The sequence below is a fragment of the Suricata suricatta genome, chromosome 10 (genome assembly GCF_006229205.1).
Source record: "Suricata suricatta isolate VVHF042 chromosome 10, meerkat_22Aug2017_6uvM2_HiC, whole genome shotgun sequence".
NCBI classification, from domain to species: Eukaryota; Metazoa; Chordata; class Mammalia; order Carnivora; family Herpestidae; genus Suricata; species Suricata suricatta.
In genome coordinates, this window is record NC_043709.1 from 95,797,865 (window position 1) to 95,818,353 (window position 20,489).

Genomic DNA, 20,489 nt, shown 5'->3' on the forward strand with positions numbered 1-20,489 from the left:
CCTCAAAAAAATCAAATATTAGTTCCAGGTTATCTGGTTCCATTGTCTGTATGCTGTACTCTGTCCAACGATCAGGCTGTAAGCCATACCCACACTCTGGCTGTGAATGCCTGCACTTGAATTCATGGTCGCTTATTAAGGAGATCTCCAGGCTGTTGGACATCTTGTGAAGAATGGTGGGAGACACCCTATCATCATCATCTTCTTCCAAGCCCTCTAATGTCAACTTTGCCCTAAATCTAGATTTCTTTAATTTTTTCTTTGTTATAGAGACAGGAGGTTTTTCAGAATAATGCAAACATAATCTTATTTCAGTCTGACATGTTAGCCATCCAGAATCCAGGGTTTCAACACCATTGTGAATTCCAAACTGTCCATCGTCAATAATAATTTCACTTTCTTTGGTTCTATAAAGCACCCTTTGAAGTAGCGGTATTGAACTGATACTCCTCTAGTGAGGACAATGGTTGCTTTCCATAACACGCTTTCACCTGTCTAATTTTCGGGAAGAAGAGCCACAGCATTTTGAGGACTCCAGTTTCCCAAAGCATCACAGCTTCCACATATGGCAAAAACTTCTCCTGGTAAAAGAGTTCCTCTTACTTCAAAGGTAACCTGAGGAGGTGTCATTCTGATGGGTTTATTTTAGAGTGTTGTGCTGCCAGGTCCGCGGGTCCACGCCGTCGCCCTTGCCGCCGCCGCTACCGCTGCTCCCGAGAGCGAAGGCAACGGGCTGGAGGTGCCCGGCGCCCGCCATCTACGCCTTGCCAGCGCTCCCCTAGGCAGCCCTCGGCGGCGCCGAGCGGCTCTGCCCAAACCGGTTTCAGCTGCTCTCGAATTTTTATGCTTTTTTGCTTGAAAGTAGTAACGGTCAAAAATGAATACAAGAATTACAAAGCTAAATTGAGTGGCCCTTTTACAGCCATGAACAGAATATCCAGTTGAAAGTATTTTGTGATCAGCAGTGAAATAGAATGTAAGTGAATGTATCCAGGGATCAACACATTTTGATGAAGTCAGATGGGGAAAAGAAGCAAAATAATAATAATAACAACAACATTAACATTTTGTCTTGGGAGATGAGTCTAAAGGCATTTACAGTAGAGTCTGTGGGTTGTGACATGAGGAAGAATAGAATTTTAACAGAAACGCTGTGAAAGGATCTGAAGTTGACCTTGGGAATGAGACAATAAGGAAGATACAAATATCATCCAATAAATGTAGTTAAAATAACACATTAAGCAATTATTTGTTAACTGTAATAGCTGGAGAAGTTGAAGGGCCTTTGGCACCTGTAACAAGAAAGAGAAAACAACTTATTTAGATGCATCATCCACTTAGATACTAAAATTTAAGTACCAATAATATATTCAACATCAGAGTAAAAAAACAAAGACATCAGGGAGAAATTAAAGTTATAAAAAGAGATGGCTACCATATGGAAGGACATAGGGAAAGAAGTTTTATAATATTAATTAATTACTGTTGATGCTTTTGGCAGTTGAGAGAGATATCGAATAAAAATGCCTGGAATTTTTTTTAGTAAATATTCTTTCATGAGGCAATTCTGAAATATCACATGGGGTACTTGCATGGAGAACCTAACCCAAACTCAATTACAACCTCAGGCACAACGAGGACCAGAAAGCTTTCAGGTTTAGTTCTCTGTCCCCTCACTTTTGTAAATAATTTCTCTGTGTAGCAAATGGAAACATCTTTCTATGGCATCTTGAATTTTTTATTTCTCCTTCTCAAGAAATAAAGAGAAGAAAATACAATACTCTAGCTTTGTTATCAAGAGAACAATGAATTTACAAGCTTCATTTCAGTGCAAAGAATTGATATTATTAAATTCTGTTCACCCATTGGTAATTCAAACAATTGAACATGTGTTGCCTGAGATAGTTTTGCATTTTCTGCTCAGTCCTTCTTATCAAGGAAACTATACTCTGTGACCTTGAAAACCCACTACGTCCCCCACAATCTGTAAATGCATCTCCAAGTTCTCTTGCTCTATGAGCTTCCAGTCATATAAAATTATACTATCTCTAGGATACATGGAATTTCTACCTTTAGCAAAGACTCCTGTCTGCTCAAAGAATGAGGGCTCAACAAGTTTCTTCCAAAGTTCTACAACTCTTAGGAGACCATCTGAGCAGGAAAACTGAAAATCTGTTCTTCTAAGTCTCATGCATGCACCACAAATGGATGCTTTTTTATTTAACAAGATTGTAATTTTCTTTTATTTTATTAGCAGGAATGGCAGCAAGTCCATATAGTCCTCAATTTGACTCACATAATATAATGCCCATAAATAATATGCAAAATCCAGAGCTAATCTCTGAAATGATACGGACTTATTTCCCTGAAACGTGGATTTGGGAGTTGGTAGTCGTGGAGTAAGTAATTTCACTCTCCTCCATTTGCTGTGGGTGAGCGAATGTGGATCCTCTAGCATTTTCAACTCTAAGATAACCTTTCTGAGAAATTCTAAACAATCGTCTTAACCTCTCATCCTTTCAAGATAGGTCTAAGAAAATGCTTTTATTATATAGGTTTTAAATATAATATAAAAATACAGGGCGCCTGGGTGGCTCAGTTGGTTAAGCGTCTGGCTTCGGCTCAGGTCATCATCTCATGGTTCATGGGTTCGAGCCCCGCATCGGCTCTGTGCTGATGGCTTAGAGCCTGGAGCCTGTTTCAGATTCTGTGTCTCCCTCTCTCTCTGACCCTCCCCTGCTCACACTGTCTCTCTCTCTGTGTCTCTCAAAAATAAATAAAAAACATTTTAAAAATTTAAAAAATATATAATATAAAAATATATTATGTAGATAAAATTGTCTCAGAGATCAGAAATTCTAAAATGATTATTCCTGAGACTGCCAGAAAATAGACATGGGTGCTAAAAATATCCAAATGCTAGACTGCCTAAATGCTATGGGGAGAGGCATCCATAAACAAGATTGGAACACACACATAAACAAATCGGGCTACATAAATGTAATAGTCTGTTTGATACATCATGATTCTTAAATATGGTTGTTTATGGGATTGTACAACATTGAGGGACACCTATGGACCAAACTGAATCACATTCAACTATTTTTCTTTAAGGCACAGTATGTTGATAAGGGAAAGAGGCTCCATCTAGTACCTACTATTTTCCCAACTTGGTTTCCCAGTACATAATCTGGTGTACTCATGTGCACATACTGATTCTCACTTGAGACAAGATGTTTCACCTGCTTTCTTTCTGTTCTTCACATTTCTATACTCCTTAGCTCATCAGGTGTGGCTGAAGTGGAAGTAACAGTCCCTGATACCATCACTGAGTGGAAGGCGGGGGCCCTCTGTCTGTCCAATGACACTGGACTTGGTCTTTCTCTTCCCGCCTCCCTCCGAACCTTCCGGCCCTTCTTTGTGGAGCTCACCATGCCCTACTCAGTGATCCGTGGAGAGGCCTTCACACTCAAGGCCACCGTCCTAAACTACCTTCCCAAATGCATCCAGGTAAGGAAAATGAGAGTGAATCGAAAGAACGGATAGAATCAAAGACTTCTTCAGTCAGTCATCTCCTGATTCTGTTCCCAAAACTGTGCTTACTACTGGGAATTCTGCACTAGAACTGCAAGTAAATAGTGCTAAGCAAGAGAGAACATGATCAGGCAGATAACACAATGACATTTGAGCTACAAGTACAGGATCTCCAAACCACATACATTTAAAAAGAAAATTTCCTGAATCTGGCAGAATTCTTTACCACGAGATAAGCTTTTTGTCCGGAAGAGTCTTGATGCTGACAGAAAACTTAGTTTTCTTAGTTCCACAAGTGTCATTCTTCAAGTCTTCAAGTTTTTATCTCTAAATGCCCACAATATGCTTATAACTTCTACAGCATGCATTTCTTTGTAAATTATGTCACAGTTTTGTATATAAATTATGCCCTTTGTAACACAATATCCTCAAGGTCAAAAACCTCTTAATACTTGTATATAGTAGACAGGTGATATTTGTTGAGGAAAGTGGGAAGAAGGGAAGAAGGGAAGAAAGAAGTCAGGAAAAAAATCTACATGAGAAGTAGGAACCAACAGGTAGAACCAGTATATAGTGCTCTTATGGGCAATATTCCATTGTTGCTTTTCCCTCCCCTCCACTGTTGCTATACCTGCAGACTTCTCAAATCTACTCTAATGCAAAGGGCAGAACCTCCTAGTAAGTAAGCATTCTTGCTTTGTATCACTGCCATTCTCCTACTGCTCAAAGCATGTATGAACTTATAGGACATAATTTTTTCCTAATCTCAGTTTAGTGCATCATCTCATATGGGGTCCCAATTCTGTGCGTTTTTGTCTCTCAATATTATGGTCATTTGTTTCTATGCCTCACTTGCAAACGATAGGTCAGTGTGCAACTGAAGGCTTCTCCAGCCTTTCTACAATCCCAGAATGAAAAGGGAAAGGAATCCTACTGCATCTGTGTAAATGAGAGGCAAACCCTGTCTTGGACAATAACTCCTAAAACTCTGGGTGAGTGACATTCCCTCAGTTAACAAGTGTGGTATATATCTGAACCCTATTTACATCATCTTCTCCTTTTTATTTCTCACAAATACAATTCCATAAGGTTAGTTTTGTCCTTCTTATGATCTCTACCCACAATGGCCTCCTACTACTCCCACTGCACCCAAGCCCCACGTTCATTGTACCTGGGCACAGTGGACATTAACCTTGATTTTTTTTTCAGCTTTCTTTCCTATCCCAGCCAATAGTAAGGTTAAAGTACAGCCCTTCAAGATGATTACAGAGCACAGAGTCATTTTCAGGTCTTAGGAATAGGCTTGGACTGCTGTCAAGATGAATGCTCATTTTTTTCTACATTCTTTGTTTCAGGGACTCTGAGCTTTTCGGTGAGTGCAGAAGCAGTCCAGTCCCTAGAGCTGTGTGGAAATGAGGTTGCTGAGGTCCCTGAGACTGGGAGAAAAGACACAGTCATCAAAACCCTGTTGGTCGAGGTAAGTCGATCTGGCTCCACTTTGACATATTTTTCTGAGACCCTAACAGTAGTAACAATGAAAAATATGACCATATCCTTGAGATAATAAAGGACAACTAACACCATACTCACACAACCCACCTGGTAAAAACTAATAGACTTTCTTGTCCTAAAAGTATTATAGGAGTTGGTTAAGCATCTGACTCTCAATTTTGGTTTCATGGCCATGGGATCAAGCCCCCTGTGAGTCTCCACACCAAACATGGAGCCTCTTTCTTTATTATACTTCTTTTTCTCCTGTGCTGATCTCCCTGGTTTTTCAAATTTTATGGATTTATAGTAATTTGATAATTTTGGTAATAAGTAAGATGTTTTAGTGTAAACCTCACCCTTCAGTGCAATGAATCTATGGTTGTTCCCCCCAAAACTGGATGTTTACTCTTTTTCTCCTTTTTTACCCCTGCTCCAGCCTGAAGGTATTGAGCAAGAGAAGACTTTCAACTCTATGATCTGTGTTTCAGGTAAGAGTCTATCTTCATAATCATAGTGAGAATAATGCCTCACAGGGATATGTATGTCATATGGACAATGCATGTCCATACATATTATCTCCCGTTTTTATTAGAATGTTCCCTTAAATTGGCATATCAATAAATATTTCTTAACACACACTTTATAGAAGAGGACACTGAGCCCAAGAGACTGGGTTAATGTGGCTTAGGGATACAGACAAGACTACGACTAGGGCTTGCTCAGTTTACATTTAACCTTTACCTCCATAGCCCAGTGGCTGATCATGAACCAGTCAGGACACAGTACCTTAGAGTGTCATAGTCTAGGTAGAAAGAGAGCAAAGTCATGCTAAGTTTGAATGACAATAATATTCTTTAAAATAGTAAATGATGAGATGTGTGACACTTTGTACTCAAATTACTAAAAAAAAAGTGTTTTTCATGGCAAAAAGAAAACCCACTTTACATTAGGAATTTATCATATCATTAAGATACACCTTGTAAATTACATTGTCACATTATAGTGACAAATTGTCACAAGCAGTGTTAGTGCTACATCCATAGTGTATATGACACTTTTCTTGTCATTTGAGAAGGACCAATTGAAAATGTAAAATCAGAGAACAATGAAATCAGAGAATTATACAATTAAATGAAAGAACTCTACACCCTCAACAGTTCCCACACTCCTTCTCGAGAGCCACTATGCACAACACAAAACATAATAAAGTGAGAGGGGAAAGGACTCTGGTAGTCATCTAGTGCCAAGAAGAGCTGGACTATTAAAGGTAATCTAACCATAAGCCATAGTCCTTATTCCTTGGGCCCCAGGCCCCTGAGGGAGACCTAATAACACTACTGCTGAATATAATAATAATAATAACTGCTCCCATGTATTGAGAATCAACATGTTGCAGAGGGCTGCTCTAATACACACATGCATTCCTCATTGAATCATCATACAAGCAAGTTAGATGATGAAGAGGTTAAGTAATTTATCTAAGTTTATAGCTAGTAAGTGGCAGGACCTGTACCATATCCAAGCAGGGTGGCTCTGAAGCCCCACTCCTAACCACCACATCATATTGCTATAAGAGATGCCATCCTTCTATATGGGTTTTCTGTTTCCAAAGGCACTGAAACGTCTGAGAAGTTATCCCTGAAGCTCCCACCTAATGTGGTCAAAGAATCTGCCAGAGCCTCTTTTTCAGTTTTGGGTGAGTCTTCTTGCACCCAGGAAACTTGGGACAAAAGAGCAGCCATAATACATTTGTATCTATCTATCTATCATCTATCTATCTACCTATGTATCTATGTTTGTGTTGAAAATCTCAAATTACTGACAATATCTATTTCTATTGGGATTCTGGAAGTCTCGCTCTCTAAATAGAACTTTTACCTTGCCTAAATGATAAATCTAAATATGAAAATCATTTGTTTTTAATAGTGTTAGCTACTTATGAGCTGAAATTACTCTGACATCTAATCTTTCACCTTCCCCAGGTGACATATTAGGTTCTGCTATGCAAAATATACAGAATCTCCTCCAGATGCCCTATGGCTGTGGGGAACAAAACATGGTCCTCTTTGCTCCAAACATTTATGTCTTGAACTATCTGAATGAAACCCAACAGTTGACTGCAGAGCTCAAGTCCAAGGCCCTTGGCTATCTTATCAGTGGTGAGACCAAGAAAAGTTTACTTGGTTACTCTAATGAGATTTTTCCTGATTAAACTTGAATTATATTACCAGATATTAAGCTAATGATAGTGATTTTTGTGAGAATGACAATTTTCCCACCATTTAATAGGATATTGTGTTGTGACATATCCATAAAACTATGATAGATCCTATCATAAGAGACCATACAATGTCTGTGACTTCTGGATGCATGTATGGGTGGCTGACCTTTCTATAATACTTCTCGAACTGATTAAACCTTGCATTCCAGGTTACCAGAGACAGCTTAACTACAAACACCAAGATGGCTCCTATAGCCCCTTTGGAGAGCAATATGGCAGGAGCCAGGGCAACACTTGGTAAGAAAAAATCTATTCTGAGTTTCAACAGTGAATTCACAACATGTACATATAGTAGCCTATTTAATTCTTACAACTATCCTGTGAAGTGAGAGCCACTTCATTTTACAGAGGAGGAAATGATAAACAACATGGATAAGTAAATGTCTCTGGTGTAAATAACCAATAAAGGGCAGAATTGAGAACACTTGGAAGTTGATTATTTTTATATCTAATATACCCAGTATATTTTCTTTCTCATGTTGCTAAGAGACCATTGCAAGTTTGTGGTTTTTCCTCATAAGTTGTTGCTCAGCACTGAGAGATGCTAGTGACAGGCAAGAAAAAACAGTAGCCATTACTCACTGAGTGTACTTTACTACCTTCTACTAGATGACACTCTTTATCTGTCTCTCTTTCTCTGTGTTTATCCATCCATCATGGTCAGTCCATCCATCTTCTGTCTGTCCATCCATCTACCTGTCTGTCCATCCACTCTATCTATCTATCTATCTATCTATCTATCTATCTATCTATCTATCCTGAATAAGTCTGACCACACAAGAAAACAAGAGTAAATCAATGACCCAGAAAATGGTGGAGGAGCTGGGTGAGGTGGACAGAAATATTTACTGAAGCAGGGCATTAAAAGTAGTTCATTAGACTATTAGATGCAGAAGAGGAGGCAAGAAATTTGTGAAAAAAGGGGCGCCTTGGTAGCTCAGTCAGTTAAGCATCTGACTCTTGATTTCAGCTCAGGTCATGATCTCATGGTGAGTACTCGTGGGGTGAGTTCAAGCCCCGCATCAGGCTCTGTGCTGACAGCATAGAGCCTGCTTAGAATTCTCTCTCTCTCCCTCTCTCTCTGCTCCTCCCCTGTTCATGCCCTCTCCCTGTCTCTCAAAATAAATAAGTAGCTTTAAAAATGGAAATCTGTGAAAAGAAATAAATACAGAAGTTCCAGAATGTGAGAACAAATATCTTAACTACCTACCCAAGAACACTAGGAGACACCTGAATCTATAAAGTGACACAGAAATGCTTTAGAAAGCAAGATAATGCATTTAACAACAGGTTGTGACTAAACAAAAAGAATATGGAAGCTGACAGGTTAAGAGAAAAAGTCTCCAAACTCTCAGTGATGGTTTATTGACTCTTTAGGCTCACAGCCTTTGTACTGAAGACTTTTTCCCAGGCCCGAACCTACATCTTTATCGATGAAGCACACATCACCCAAGCCCTCACCTGGCTCTCCCAAAGGCAGAAGGAAGATGGCTGTTTCAGGAGCTCTGGGTCACTGTTCAACAATGCCATTAAGGTGAAGTGTTCTAAGTACTTATCCTGAACGTCATGATACACAAATGCTAACATTCCTCCAAAGCTGATGGGAGAAAAAGCGCACAGAGAAATTGCAAAGACAAAGTCCAGTATTTGTGAGAGGGCATCAGGGAAGGAATATTAAACCTGCGAATATTAGACCTGAGAAGAAAAAAATGTACTTTGCATGAGGATGTTATTTTGCTTGATAAAGACAGATGCTGAGGAGAGTCTCCATGAAACAGCAGAAAAGAATATCAAAAAATTTTAAAATAGGATTGATAAAAATTCTCACTCTCTCTCCCTTTTTTCACAGGGAGGAGTAGAAGATGAAGTGACCCTCTCTGCCTATGTTACTGTTGCTCTTCTGGAAATTCCTCTCCCTGTCACTGTAAGGTTCACCTCAATCCCATTTTCTACCATGAAAACTACAGACCTGATGTCTGCAACACGCCCAATGAAAAGCCCAGTCTCAATGTTCCTTTTGCTCAAGGCTGAGGCATTTCTCAGCTAGCTGAGCTCTGTGGTTAATCCATTAAAGGGAATTTATACTTGTCTAGCAATGCCCTCAGGCTATGTACAAAACTAATCCTAAAAACAGGCTCTGTAGCCTTTTTCTTTTAAGACTTAACTATAAAGTTAAGAGATTTAAAATATTTTTTCAATTTCAATGTCGTGGATATCAGGCTGTCTACCTGGCTGGCTAACAACCATGAATGACATTTGTCTAACACCATCCAACCCAGGCCTTGCCCCATCCACTACTTTCCCTAGTTTGACTTCATTGCCTCTTTGCAGCACCCTGTTATTCGTAATGCCCTGTTCTGTCTGGAGTCTGCCTGGAACACAGCAAAGGAGGGGACCCATGGGAACCATAGCTACACCAAGGCGCTGTTGGCCTACGCTTTTGCCCTAGTGGGAAATCAAGATAAGAAGAGAGAAATACTGAACTCTCTTAATGAGGAAGCTGTGAATGAAGGTGAGAGGGAATGGTAAAACAATTTCCCCTACTGCTTCTACTGATACTACAAAAAGAGAAGAACTATGTTTCTGCTGAAAATAATAAGCTTCATCTATAATTCCTTATCCAATCATGTGTTATGATATCAGAGCACCTCTTATAAAAATGTTTTCTCTGTGATTTCATGTTATACAGGGTGTCACATAGTAGACAGTGCTGCAGGTAAATTAGGGAAGCTTATTCCTAACTGCTACATATATGTATTTTTTAATTTATATATATTTTAAATGATATCTGCCTGCTTGAATGAAATTATACTTGAATGAAAAGAGGCACAACAAAAAACCATACTCCAGGAAGTGCAATAATATTTTCAAAGAGTTTTTATATCTATTTGCAAAAGAGATGATCACAGAAGTCCTCTGGGAGCAATAGATAGGTTTTATACTCCAATGTATCCTCCAGTTTCTATGAAATATCTCAAGCAATAAGAGAACTCTCTTGCGCACCTGAGTGGCTCAGTTGATTAAGCGTCTGACATCAGCTCAGGACATGATCTCACAGGGGAGATTTGGGGGGCTCATGACAGGACCTTACTCCATCTCTGTATTAGTTTCAGCTCCATGTAACATAAATGTGTTTTCATGTATCATCTACTGATAATTAGGATTCTCTCCTTTTTCTTACCCTTAAGACAACTCAGTACACTGGGAGCAACCTCAGAAACCCAGGGCACCAGTGGAGCATTTTTACCAACCCCGGGCTCCCTCCGCTGAGGTGGAGATGACATCCTATGTGCTCCTCGCTTACCTCACAGCCCAGCCTGCCCCAACCTCCGAGGAGCTGACTTCTGCCACGCACATCGTGAGGTGGCTCATAAAGCAACAGAATGCCTATGGGGGTTTCTCCTCCACCCAGGTCTGTGGTTCCCCAATAGTCTTCTCCAGATCCACTTGGCATATGGGAAGCTTGAAAACAAAACAGTTACAAGGAAAAGAGAAGAAACCATTAAATCTTGGGGAGGGTTATTTAGGAATATTTGAGGACAGTAGGAACATGAAGTAAACAGACCTAAGACATTCCCCAAAAGCACTTTCCCCAGGGGCTATGTTAATACCCTACCAATGTGGCTACTTACCATAAACACAGCCCTCTTTAAAGCTTGCGCACATTGGTCATTGGCCACACTCTAGACTAGGGTTTTTGGATATCAGTGCTCTTGACATTTTGGATCAGATAATTACTGTTGTGAGGGGCTGTCCTGGACACTGAAGACGTTTAGTTGCACCCCTGTCCTCTCCCCACCAGGTGGTCAATAGCACCCTACCTACTCCCAGTTGAGATAAGGTAAAATTGCCACTGGATAATAAACAGTGTTCTTGGCTCCAGACAACATCTGTAGGATTCTTCCAACAAAAACCCCTTTAAGGTGAACCAGAGAATTGTATGATTAAAAGGAAAGTGACTGGGACACCTGGATGACTCAGTAGGTAGATTGTCTGACTTTACTCAGATCATGATCTTGCAATTCATGAGTTCAAGCCCCACATTGGCTCTCTGTTGTCAGCACAGAGCCTGTTTTGGATCCTCTGTCCCATTTTCTCTTTACTCCTCCCCTACTTGTTCTCTGTCTCTATCTCTCTCTTTCTCTCTCTCTCTCCCTCTCTCTCAAAAATAAATAAACATTAAAAATTCTTTAAAATAATAAAAGGAAAGTGACCAAGTAGAGTTCACTTTGATCTTCATAGAACAATAGATTGAGAAGTTCTGTTCAGCTTCTTCACTCCTTTCTGCCTGCCCTGCGAAATCCCTTCTTCTCCTTTAAACTGATCTTCTTGGAGTTTTCTTTTATTCCTACCAAGTTCTGGAAATATTTTTACAGAGGATATGAGTGATTGTGTTAAATTTCCAGAGATTCTGGGTTTTCCCCTCTACAAACCTCTTCCAATATTTTAGGATGTACATAGTGGGAAATTAGGTGTGGGAAATGAAAATAAGCTATATAAAAGTGGGAAAGAAACTTGGGAAAGTGCAATCATCTCATATCACTACTCATGGCCAGTTTTGATCACTCTTCTATCTAAATTAACACCATTCACTCTTTTTCCTAACTTGTTAATTTTAGACCCAATCTTTGAAAGCTATAGCCAAGAGCATCATTGATGAGAAAGAGTAGGCTGTAGTTTCTGGATATAAGGAATAGTCCCTTAGGACAAAACTAATACATGTGAAAATAAATTGCAGGGCCAATTGGCATCAGATATCTTTTCATTCATTTGCAGAAATTGTAGCATCACTTTAATGGTGCTTGAAGGGCAGAGAAAAGGGAAAAACAATCAGAGATGTGAAGTTCAGGGGGTAAAAGCCATCATCCCCCTGTGGTAACCAACATAGACTTTGGGGCAAATCCCTGCTATCAAAAACTTACTCATTGGGGATGGGTTCTCCACTCATCTATTCCAGGACACAGTGGTGGCTCTCCATGCCTTGTCCAGGTATGAAGCCGCCACTTTCACCAGGACTGAGAAGGCTGCACAGGTGACCATTCAAAATTCACAAACATTTTCCATGAACTTCCAAGTGGATAAAAACAACTTCCTGTTACTGCATCAGATCTCATTACCAGAGCTACCTGGGGAATATGCCATAACAGTGACTGGAGAAAGATGTGTGTATCTTCAGGTGAGACTCAAGTTACGCTGGAAATTTTAACCTTACTGAATGAAAGAGGAGCTCTGGTCTTTTGTTCCTCAACAAGTAAAGGGCAAATCTGGAGAAGTTAAATGATGAAAAAGTGAGGCATTCCAGGCAAAGAGAGAAACTGATGGTGCATTGCTGTTCCACAGACATCCATGAAATACAATATTCTTCCAGAAAAGGAGGACTCCCCATTTAATCTGAAGGTGCAGACTGCACCCCATACTTGTGAGGGACCCAAAGCTCACACCAGCTTCCAAATCTCACTGAATGTCAGGTAAGACTTCTGACTGAATCACCCAATCCTGAGTCTAAAAGCTACCTGCAATCATCAGTAATTAATAATATATTTTGAAGCTATGCTCTTAGGTGAATATAATTGAAAATTATTATATCTACTAATGAAGCTAATCTCCTATCATCATGAAATGATTCTTTTATTTAGTAATATTTCTTGTCTTAAAACTTCAGTAATAGTTCAAAAGCATTTAAAAGCAAAGTTTGGTCTTAAAATGTCATAGAAAAAATGTGTACTATTCAAATGTTCTGAAAATTTCTTACTTTTACACTAATTTTTGTTCAACTCATCACTGAAGAGTCAATTATTTTCCACAAACACTTGTACTTTAGGTTGAAGTAAGTCCTCCTTACCTCTTCTGAATAATTATATTCTACTGCATTATTTTTCTAATCAGATAAATAGCAAATGCTAGTATTAAATAGAAGTATAAATTAAATATAAGAGATAGAAATTGCTCTATAATAACCCATCGAAAACTTACAGGAATCTTAAGAAAACATCGCAGCAATATAATACTATGTAACTAATACTGATATTAATATTGTAAAACAAATCTTATTTCAGATAACCCACTAATTAAAACACCAATTTAGGAGTGCCTGAGTGGCTCAGTCAGTTAAGCGTCCGACTTCAGCTCAGGTCATGATCTCACAGTTCGTGGGTTCGAGGCCCGCATCCGGTGCTGTGCTGACAGCTAGCTCAGAGCCTGGAGCCTGCCTTTGGATTCTGTGTCTCCTTCTCTCTCTGACCCTCCTTTGCTCATGCTATCTCTCTCTCTCTCAAAAAGAAAGAAAACATTTAAAAAATTAAAAAAAAACACACCAGTTTATTAAAAATGTAAAACATAAAAGTCTATCTGATCTTATAACACTTTGGAGCCTCTCTGGGAGACATGCTACATTCAAGTTAACTGGAAATATAAAAGTAATACCTACTAAATAACAAACAAAGATGAACTGTCCAAAAACTATCATGTGTTAACATGGGCAGATTGCCAAGCTCCATTCCCAAAGATTCTGATTTGATAGTTTGGGACTAGGGTTTAAACATCTATGATTTTAGCAAGTTGTAGATCCGATGTACATTCCAGGTTCCAAACATCAGTGTCATACATGTCCAAGGAATACAGATTTCTAGCAGAAGTCACAGAAAACTTCATGAAGTTTTATAGCAGGTTTATAGTAGGTCTTGAAAGAGGGATTCTGACTTTTTTCACGTACAAAGCCCTTACTCCTTTTCCCTTTGACACTGTAGTTACACAGGGAGCCGTCCTGTCTCCAATATGGTGATTGTTGATGTGAAGATGGTATCTGGTTTTATCCCCTTGAAACCAACAATAAAAATGGTAGGTGAATTTTAAGCCTAGTAAATTCCATACAAAGGATGCTTTGTATCTTCAAACTAGGAGCATACCAATAACAAAGCCTTATCATTATCATCCTGTCCCCCACGATATTTTTCTCAAGCCCAGGATATTAAATTCAATAATTGTTTACTTGTCTCTAAGTCAAAGGACTTGTATAATACCTGAGAAACCCAAGAGGAGTCCCGTCCTTAAGCCATTCACATTCTAGTTAGGGAATTAAAAGCACATGGGCACAAAACTTTATTTTACTATAACAATGCAAGAAAGACAGACTTTATTAAGTATCAAATTGGCAGATATTCTCTCAAACATTTGGCAATGATAGAATCAATGCGAGCTAGAATCATCAACGATGCCAGAGGGTCTAATGTGTTACTTGGATATTGAAGCATGGTGGAAATCCTGATCTGAAAATACTGGCTTCCTTCTCTTCATAGAAAGCCAGATGATTTTTTCACAGTCAAGACATGACAATACTGTATCCAAGTGTGATTCTTTCCCCTCACCCATCTTTTATATCTTTAATGTACCCTGGCCATTTAACCATGAAAATGATTTATAAGAATCCTAGCGCTGATATCACTTGGACATTTGTCCCTTACTATGATCTGCTCTCACTTTCTAACTTTTTGAATTTCTAATTTTCTTCAGCTCGAAAGATCTAGTCATGTGAGCAGGACAGAAGTCAGTAATAACCATGTCCTCATTTACGTGGAACAGGTAAGAGCTTTGACATTTTGGCTGAGACTATAGATACTTGATGGTCTTTTTAAGTGGCTCTCTTCATTAGAAAATAAGTAATATGAGGAAAGCAGTGATTTCAGAAAGTTTCTTTGTTCTAAAAGAATAAAAACCTCCTTTTAGACCCATGGAGTGTTCTGCTCCCTTTAATTATGTTAAAATTGGAATATGAGTAGTTCTATGAAATTTCAAGTAGAAATTCAATAGATCAAAAAGTTTATTGTGTCTGTTATTTTGAAGAGCTCCCCCAAAAGAATAAATATACAATAGTGGCTAATTAATGATAGTGCTAACATTCTAATGCATCACTCTATAAGATAAAATAAAATGTAGACTTCATGAATATCTTCAAATCTGACTATAAAGCAAAGGGAACGTCTTATCCAGTCACACCAAAAAATAGCTTGATAATTACAAATGTTACGAAGCCAAGTTTCTGCATCTTAGAAAACATTCACATAGGCCCAGAGTGTTAATCTCATAGGGAAGCCTACAAGAGAAAATGGATTGTCTCACCTGTTTAGGAGAAAATCCTGGGAATTTTGTTCACAGTAAAGTGTTTCCAAAGTTGCATTTAAAATCCATCTGGTAATCCATAAATGTTTGCCTAAAAGACACCAGTGCCTGAGAGTCAGAGAAAGAATATAATTTACTCAAGGAAAAGCAAAGGACAGTTTCTATAGTCTTCATTACTCCCATTTGTCCTTTTAGGTCACAAATCAGACACTCAGCTTTTCCTTCACAGTTCTGCAAGATATCCCAGTAAGGGAACTCAAACCAGCGATTGTCAAAGTCTATGATTACTATGAGACAGGTAAGTGAGTAGAAACTGAAACAAATAAATAATTTCAACCCAGAGCCAAGAAATAGAATCCGTTGTTACAACAGATCCTAGTTTAATCCATTCAGTCAGTTCTACATCTATTTGTATCTTTGCTCTAAGATACATATTGTACCAACTATTAATAGAACAAATTTATCACTATCTACTAAGTCAGAAACTTAGAAATTTGAAAACAAAGAATATCTGGACACTGCTCTCAAATATTTTAGAAACATGGAGAACATAATCCACATAAAAAGATAATGTAACAAGGAAAGGCAGTTTATGACAAACAAGTGTTAGAATATAGATATTTTACTATCCTGTTCAACACTTGTATATTTTTGTAGAGTTTTGACAATCCTGACAAGTACTTTTCTCCAAAATTAAAGTGAATAGACTTAATATGAGCTCCCTTCTATAGACTTTTCATCCGATTCTTTCAGATGAGTCTGCCATTGCTGAATACATCGCCCCCTGCAGCACAGGTAAGAGGTTGCATGCCAAGACTACCCTTATCCCGCATGAACTAGGCTCCCTAAACTTTTTCCTAAATTTAAAATTCTCTACAAGTCTTATTTTAGACCCAAGACAGTTCATGTGGCACACTCTCACACAAAGAGAAAACTACTGTAGGCTCTCCAATTTCAGAAATTCACACTATTATCAGTAGTCAATAAGTTTTTTTTTTGCTTGTTCGTTTGTAAGATAGCTGCAACATTTTATATCACAGCTAATTTGCTTCCTTCAGCCAAAGGGACAACTATTTAATTCTCCTGTCAAATCTTGTCCAACATCTACACTTGATCTTACCCAAAAAGCAGAGAAGTGATTCCAACATCTAATTTAGTAAATGAAGTTCTTATTGGAACAGAGTTACACTCATATTATTCTCTACAGCTGTTTCCATATGCTGAATAAGCCACAAGGCCTGCAACATCCAAAATATTTACCATATGGCCTTTCACAGCAAAAGTGTGCCAATCCCTGCTCTAGCCCACTCTGCTGCCCAGGCTCAACTGAGGGAGTGTTCCTGAGGAACCCCCTCCCCCAACCTTCCTATGTTTCTCTTCTCTCCATAGATGCAGAGCATGGCAATGTTTGAGGACCATATTTAGGCTACATATTTTGCTGGATTCCCTGTCCTATACTGTTTAGAAGAAATGGAGTTGTTTGTCGCTATGAAACAGACATCAAAGAAACAGACATCAAAGAGGCTTATTGAATAAATATGTTTCTTATCAAGCTATCATTTGTTCAATCATTCATTTATCATATATCAATAACATGTTTCCATGAAGAGTTATATAATTATAAATAATGTGAAGAATCTGTAACATCTGCTGATAGTTCAGCTGCAGATATTACATATAACATCAAACAGAGAATAATTGAAAATAGTTTATGTTCTGAGAGACCTTAGGAAAAAAACTCATTCATTGGTCTCAGAAGACTTCACTTAGAGATAAGTAAGTAGTATTGATTAGTAAGGCATAAATATTCTTGAGAGGAAGGAAGAAGTGTTTGTCCTTAAGACATCAGAAATGGGCTTCACAAGAGACTAAAATGATTGGAGTAAAAGAATGTGCTGGAGACAGGCAGTATTGTGCAGTGGTTGAAGTCTAGACACTGGGGCCAGACTGCCTAAGGTCAAACGCTGACTTCGTCCCTGCCAAACCAGCAGAGTCACTCAGGCAGTTACTTAACTGCTTCAGATTCCTCACAAAGTAATGGGAGTAATAGACCCTACCTCCCAGTATTGTTATGAGGATAAACTATTCCTGTGGAAGAGGGGAAAGAGAAATAGCTGAATCAAGCAATGGCTCTTAAAGCTTTGGTTCAGGGACACCTGGATGGCTCAGTCGGCTGGGGGTCTGACTCTTAATTTGGGTTCAGGTCATGATCTCACGATTCACTTCATGAGTTTGAACCCCACACTGGGCTCTGCACTGGGATTATCTGTCTGCCTCTTTCTCTTCCCTTCCCCCTGCTCATTCTCAAAAGTAAATAAATAAATATCAAAAAAAGGCAGGGGCACCCAACTTCGGCTCAGGTCATGATCTCACTGTTCATGGGTTCAGCCCTGTGTCGCGTTCTGTGCTGACAACTTAGAGCCTGGAGACTCCATTGGATTCTGTGTCTCCCTCTCTCTCTGTTCCTCCTCCTCTCATGCTCTGTCTCTCTGGGTCCTAAAAATAAATAAAACATTAAAAAAAAAAAGAAAACTTTGTCTCAAATGTGGTATATATAACTTTCATTTGCATTCTACTGGCTAAAGTAAGTCACATGACCACGCCCAACTTTAATGGGACACTCACTCAGTATGTTCTCACTTTTCCCCATGGGAAAAATCACAGGCCATAGGTGTCTCTCCTGCCACCAAACTGTGCCACTTTAGGGGATGGTGATGAAGCCAAAGTAAAAATATTCCTCTTACCTTCTTCAGTGCATCTATCCTCGGATTTTTTTTCCCAGCGCAGTGCTAGAACTTCCCCATTGGACTCCCCAAATCCCCCAGGGTTATCTCATCCATAACTACTAAAATCAATGTTCTGTGGAGGGTAATGGTGGAGAACTTTTACCTCCTCTCATTTTCAGGGTAATGGTGGAGAACTTTTATCTCCTCTCATTTTCAGCCTTACTGTGGGTTTCTTCTTGTCTTCAGCTTCCTTTAAATGGGATAGAGAAAAGAAAAGGAGGAAAATGGACGTACATTTGATTCAGAAGCCCAATTATCTTTCATTTGCTGTCCTCTTGATCAAAGAATTCTCAACCCATAAGGGTTGGAGGAATTTTGTCTATTTACTTTTTATTTCATCTTATGTGGGTCTTCTTCCCCTCCTCCTTCTCCTCTACTCCTTCTCTTCTTTCTCCTTCTTCATAGAAAAATTAAATATTGATGTAATTTTATATTTGCAAACTATTTTAAACACCTCAGGGATTTTTCTATATTTTCTCATTTTATCTAAACCATTTTGCAACTCATAATGAAATAATGTATGCCTTGATCAACAATTGCTAACATCACACAGAGACAAAATAATTAGACATTCTGTGCATCCTGATGGGTGAATATAACATTTCCTATGAAGTAGCATTGCCAAAAAAAATTAAATCTAATTCTCTGATCCTGAGAAAAAGCTAGAAGCAATGTGAAAAACCATTCTCCTTGGCCTTCTTCAGAATCAAGGCACAGTGTTTCGAAATGGAAAATTTAGGAGAAATCTTTAAAGAGGACCCAAAAGATTCAAATGTGAGAATTTTGTAAGAAACAGAGGTTTCTCAATCACAGGGATTAGATGGGAAAACAAGAGCCAGGACAGGAGGGGCGGTCAGCCAGGAGGCTAAGAAATCCTCTCCTTAATTTCATCCTAGGTTTCCCAAAAAGAGAAGAATGAACTGTGTACAAGTCCTTTCCTTTAAATGATGCAAGTAGTGAATTCTGATCCCTTTCTTCTGAGGTCAAGTATTGCTGATCCATTTTTACATAAGGAAAAGGAGAATTAAGAAACATATTTTCCTAACATTTCACTGTTCCCAGAAAAAGAGTTAAGTCTCTTAATGCTAGGGCTCTTTATTGAATCCTAGGATTAAAATTCCATATTTCTAGGACCATATTTTTGCTTGTGCAAGCAGAAAGAATATATGTGTGGGGCAGTAATGGCATTATCAATCAAATAGGGACCAAAGAAGAAATTGGGAAGATGGTAATTTTATCCATGAAAATCATGACATGGGAGCCAAACACCAGAAGTCTCTGCATGTTTTTATCCAGTAATGTGAGGTTTTGGAGATGTATACATAAAAAATGGAAGTTACCAAAATGGTAACTAGCCTGTTCTCCCCCTTTCTTTATCTTTTCTTTTCTTTTTCCTGAATATACATATATATATATGACATATATGATATATTACCCCCAAAATACACACACACACACACACACACACATACACACACACGCATACACACCTGAACTGACACTATGCATGCTCATTTTTCTTTTCCTAAAGTAAGTGAAATATTTCTGTTCCCCAGCTTCCCTCCCTGAACAACATGTAAGGATAACTTACTGAAACATGAACTGCTGTATTGTTTTTACTCTTAAAAAGAATTTGGAGGTATAGGAGGTGGAGCCAAGATGGCGGAGAGGAAAGGAGCTCTGTAAACTCCCTCTGCACCATTTATCGAACTGAGAAGGATATTACGCTCATCTGCGAGGGTGGAAGGAGAAAATACGAACTCCAGAAGGAATAGAACCTCAAGGATACCTGAGTGAGTGGGGGCGAACGGGGGAGATCCGAAAACGGGCCAGCCCGGGACGGGCAGGGGAGGTAAGTTCCCCAGCCCAACGTGGGGGAAGCGCATGGTGCCCGAGAGACAAAGGGAAGAGACAGAGTCGGAACACGCTCATAGAACTGTCTCTGGGGAAGAGGTATAGAACGCTTGGCTGCGCTTGGAGACCCACTCCATAGATAACTGCTGGGTAGCCGGAATCCCGAACCTGGGTGGCGCAAGAGGAGGAATAGCCCCCAGCCCTAAGCCATCTCGGCGGGGAATCAGAGGCGTCTGTGGCTGTGAGAGGCGGCTGCTCTGGAGAGGCGCACTCCCCGGCGGGAAGCGGCCGGAGCGGTGACTGCGCCAGGCGCGAGCAATTCGAACTTGGTTTTGGGAACGGGACCACGGACCGCATTTCCACGGCACACCTCGCCCCCTGCACGGACTGCGCGAATCCCGGGTCCCCACAGGGAAAAAATAGGGCAC

The 20,489-nt window shown here is 39.4% G+C and overlaps 1 protein-coding gene, 1 long non-coding RNA gene and 1 pseudogene across 4 annotated transcripts in view; 1 reads left to right on the forward strand and 2 right to left on the reverse strand.

Annotated features, from left to right (window-relative positions):
- Window positions 1-682, reverse strand: part of LOC115303497 — a 2,403-nt pseudogene extending 1,721 nt beyond the window's left edge.
- The window catches only part of PZP (PZP alpha-2-macroglobulin like), a 42,423-nt gene extending 25,446 nt beyond the window's left edge, over window positions 1-16,977 (forward strand). Inside the window, exons 12-30 of one of the 3 annotated variants that reach the window (XM_029953281.1) lie at window positions 2,258-2,399; window positions 3,282-3,510; window positions 4,400-4,526; window positions 4,890-5,011; window positions 5,462-5,513; window positions 6,638-6,721; window positions 7,008-7,184; window positions 7,456-7,543; window positions 8,684-8,840; window positions 9,156-9,230; window positions 9,638-9,818; window positions 10,495-10,718; window positions 12,264-12,482; window positions 12,647-12,774; window positions 14,053-14,143; window positions 14,816-14,884; window positions 15,617-15,719; window positions 16,175-16,216; window positions 16,811-16,977. In XM_029953281.1, the coding sequence (XP_029809141.1) occupies window positions 2,258-2,399; window positions 3,282-3,510; window positions 4,400-4,526; window positions 4,890-5,011; window positions 5,462-5,513; window positions 6,638-6,721; window positions 7,008-7,184; window positions 7,456-7,543; window positions 8,684-8,840; window positions 9,156-9,230; window positions 9,638-9,818; window positions 10,495-10,718; window positions 12,264-12,482; window positions 12,647-12,774; window positions 14,053-14,143; window positions 14,816-14,884; window positions 15,617-15,719; window positions 16,175-16,216; window positions 16,811-16,833 (2,333 nt within the window). In that variant the 3' untranslated portion in view covers window positions 16,834-16,977. Of the gene's footprint in view, window positions 1-2,254; window positions 2,400-3,281; window positions 3,511-4,399; window positions 4,527-4,889; window positions 5,012-5,461; window positions 5,514-6,637; window positions 6,722-7,007; window positions 7,185-7,455; window positions 7,544-8,683; window positions 8,841-9,155; window positions 9,231-9,637; window positions 9,819-10,494; window positions 10,719-12,263; window positions 12,483-12,646; window positions 12,775-14,052; window positions 14,144-14,815; window positions 14,918-15,616; window positions 15,720-16,174; window positions 16,217-16,810 lie in introns of those variants that run through there. The other 2 variants (XM_029953283.1, XM_029953282.1) reach the window with 2 other exon arrangements.
- The window catches only part of LOC115303498, a 68,786-nt gene continuing 62,253 nt past the window's right edge, over window positions 13,957-20,489 (reverse strand). The window contains exons 2-4 of the long non-coding RNA XR_003914086.1: window positions 18,311-18,397; window positions 15,422-15,529; window positions 13,957-14,121 (exon numbers count right to left, since the gene is read on the reverse strand). This is a non-coding gene — a long non-coding RNA (uncharacterized LOC115303498). The remainder of the gene's footprint in view (window positions 14,122-15,421; window positions 15,530-18,310; window positions 18,398-20,489) is intronic.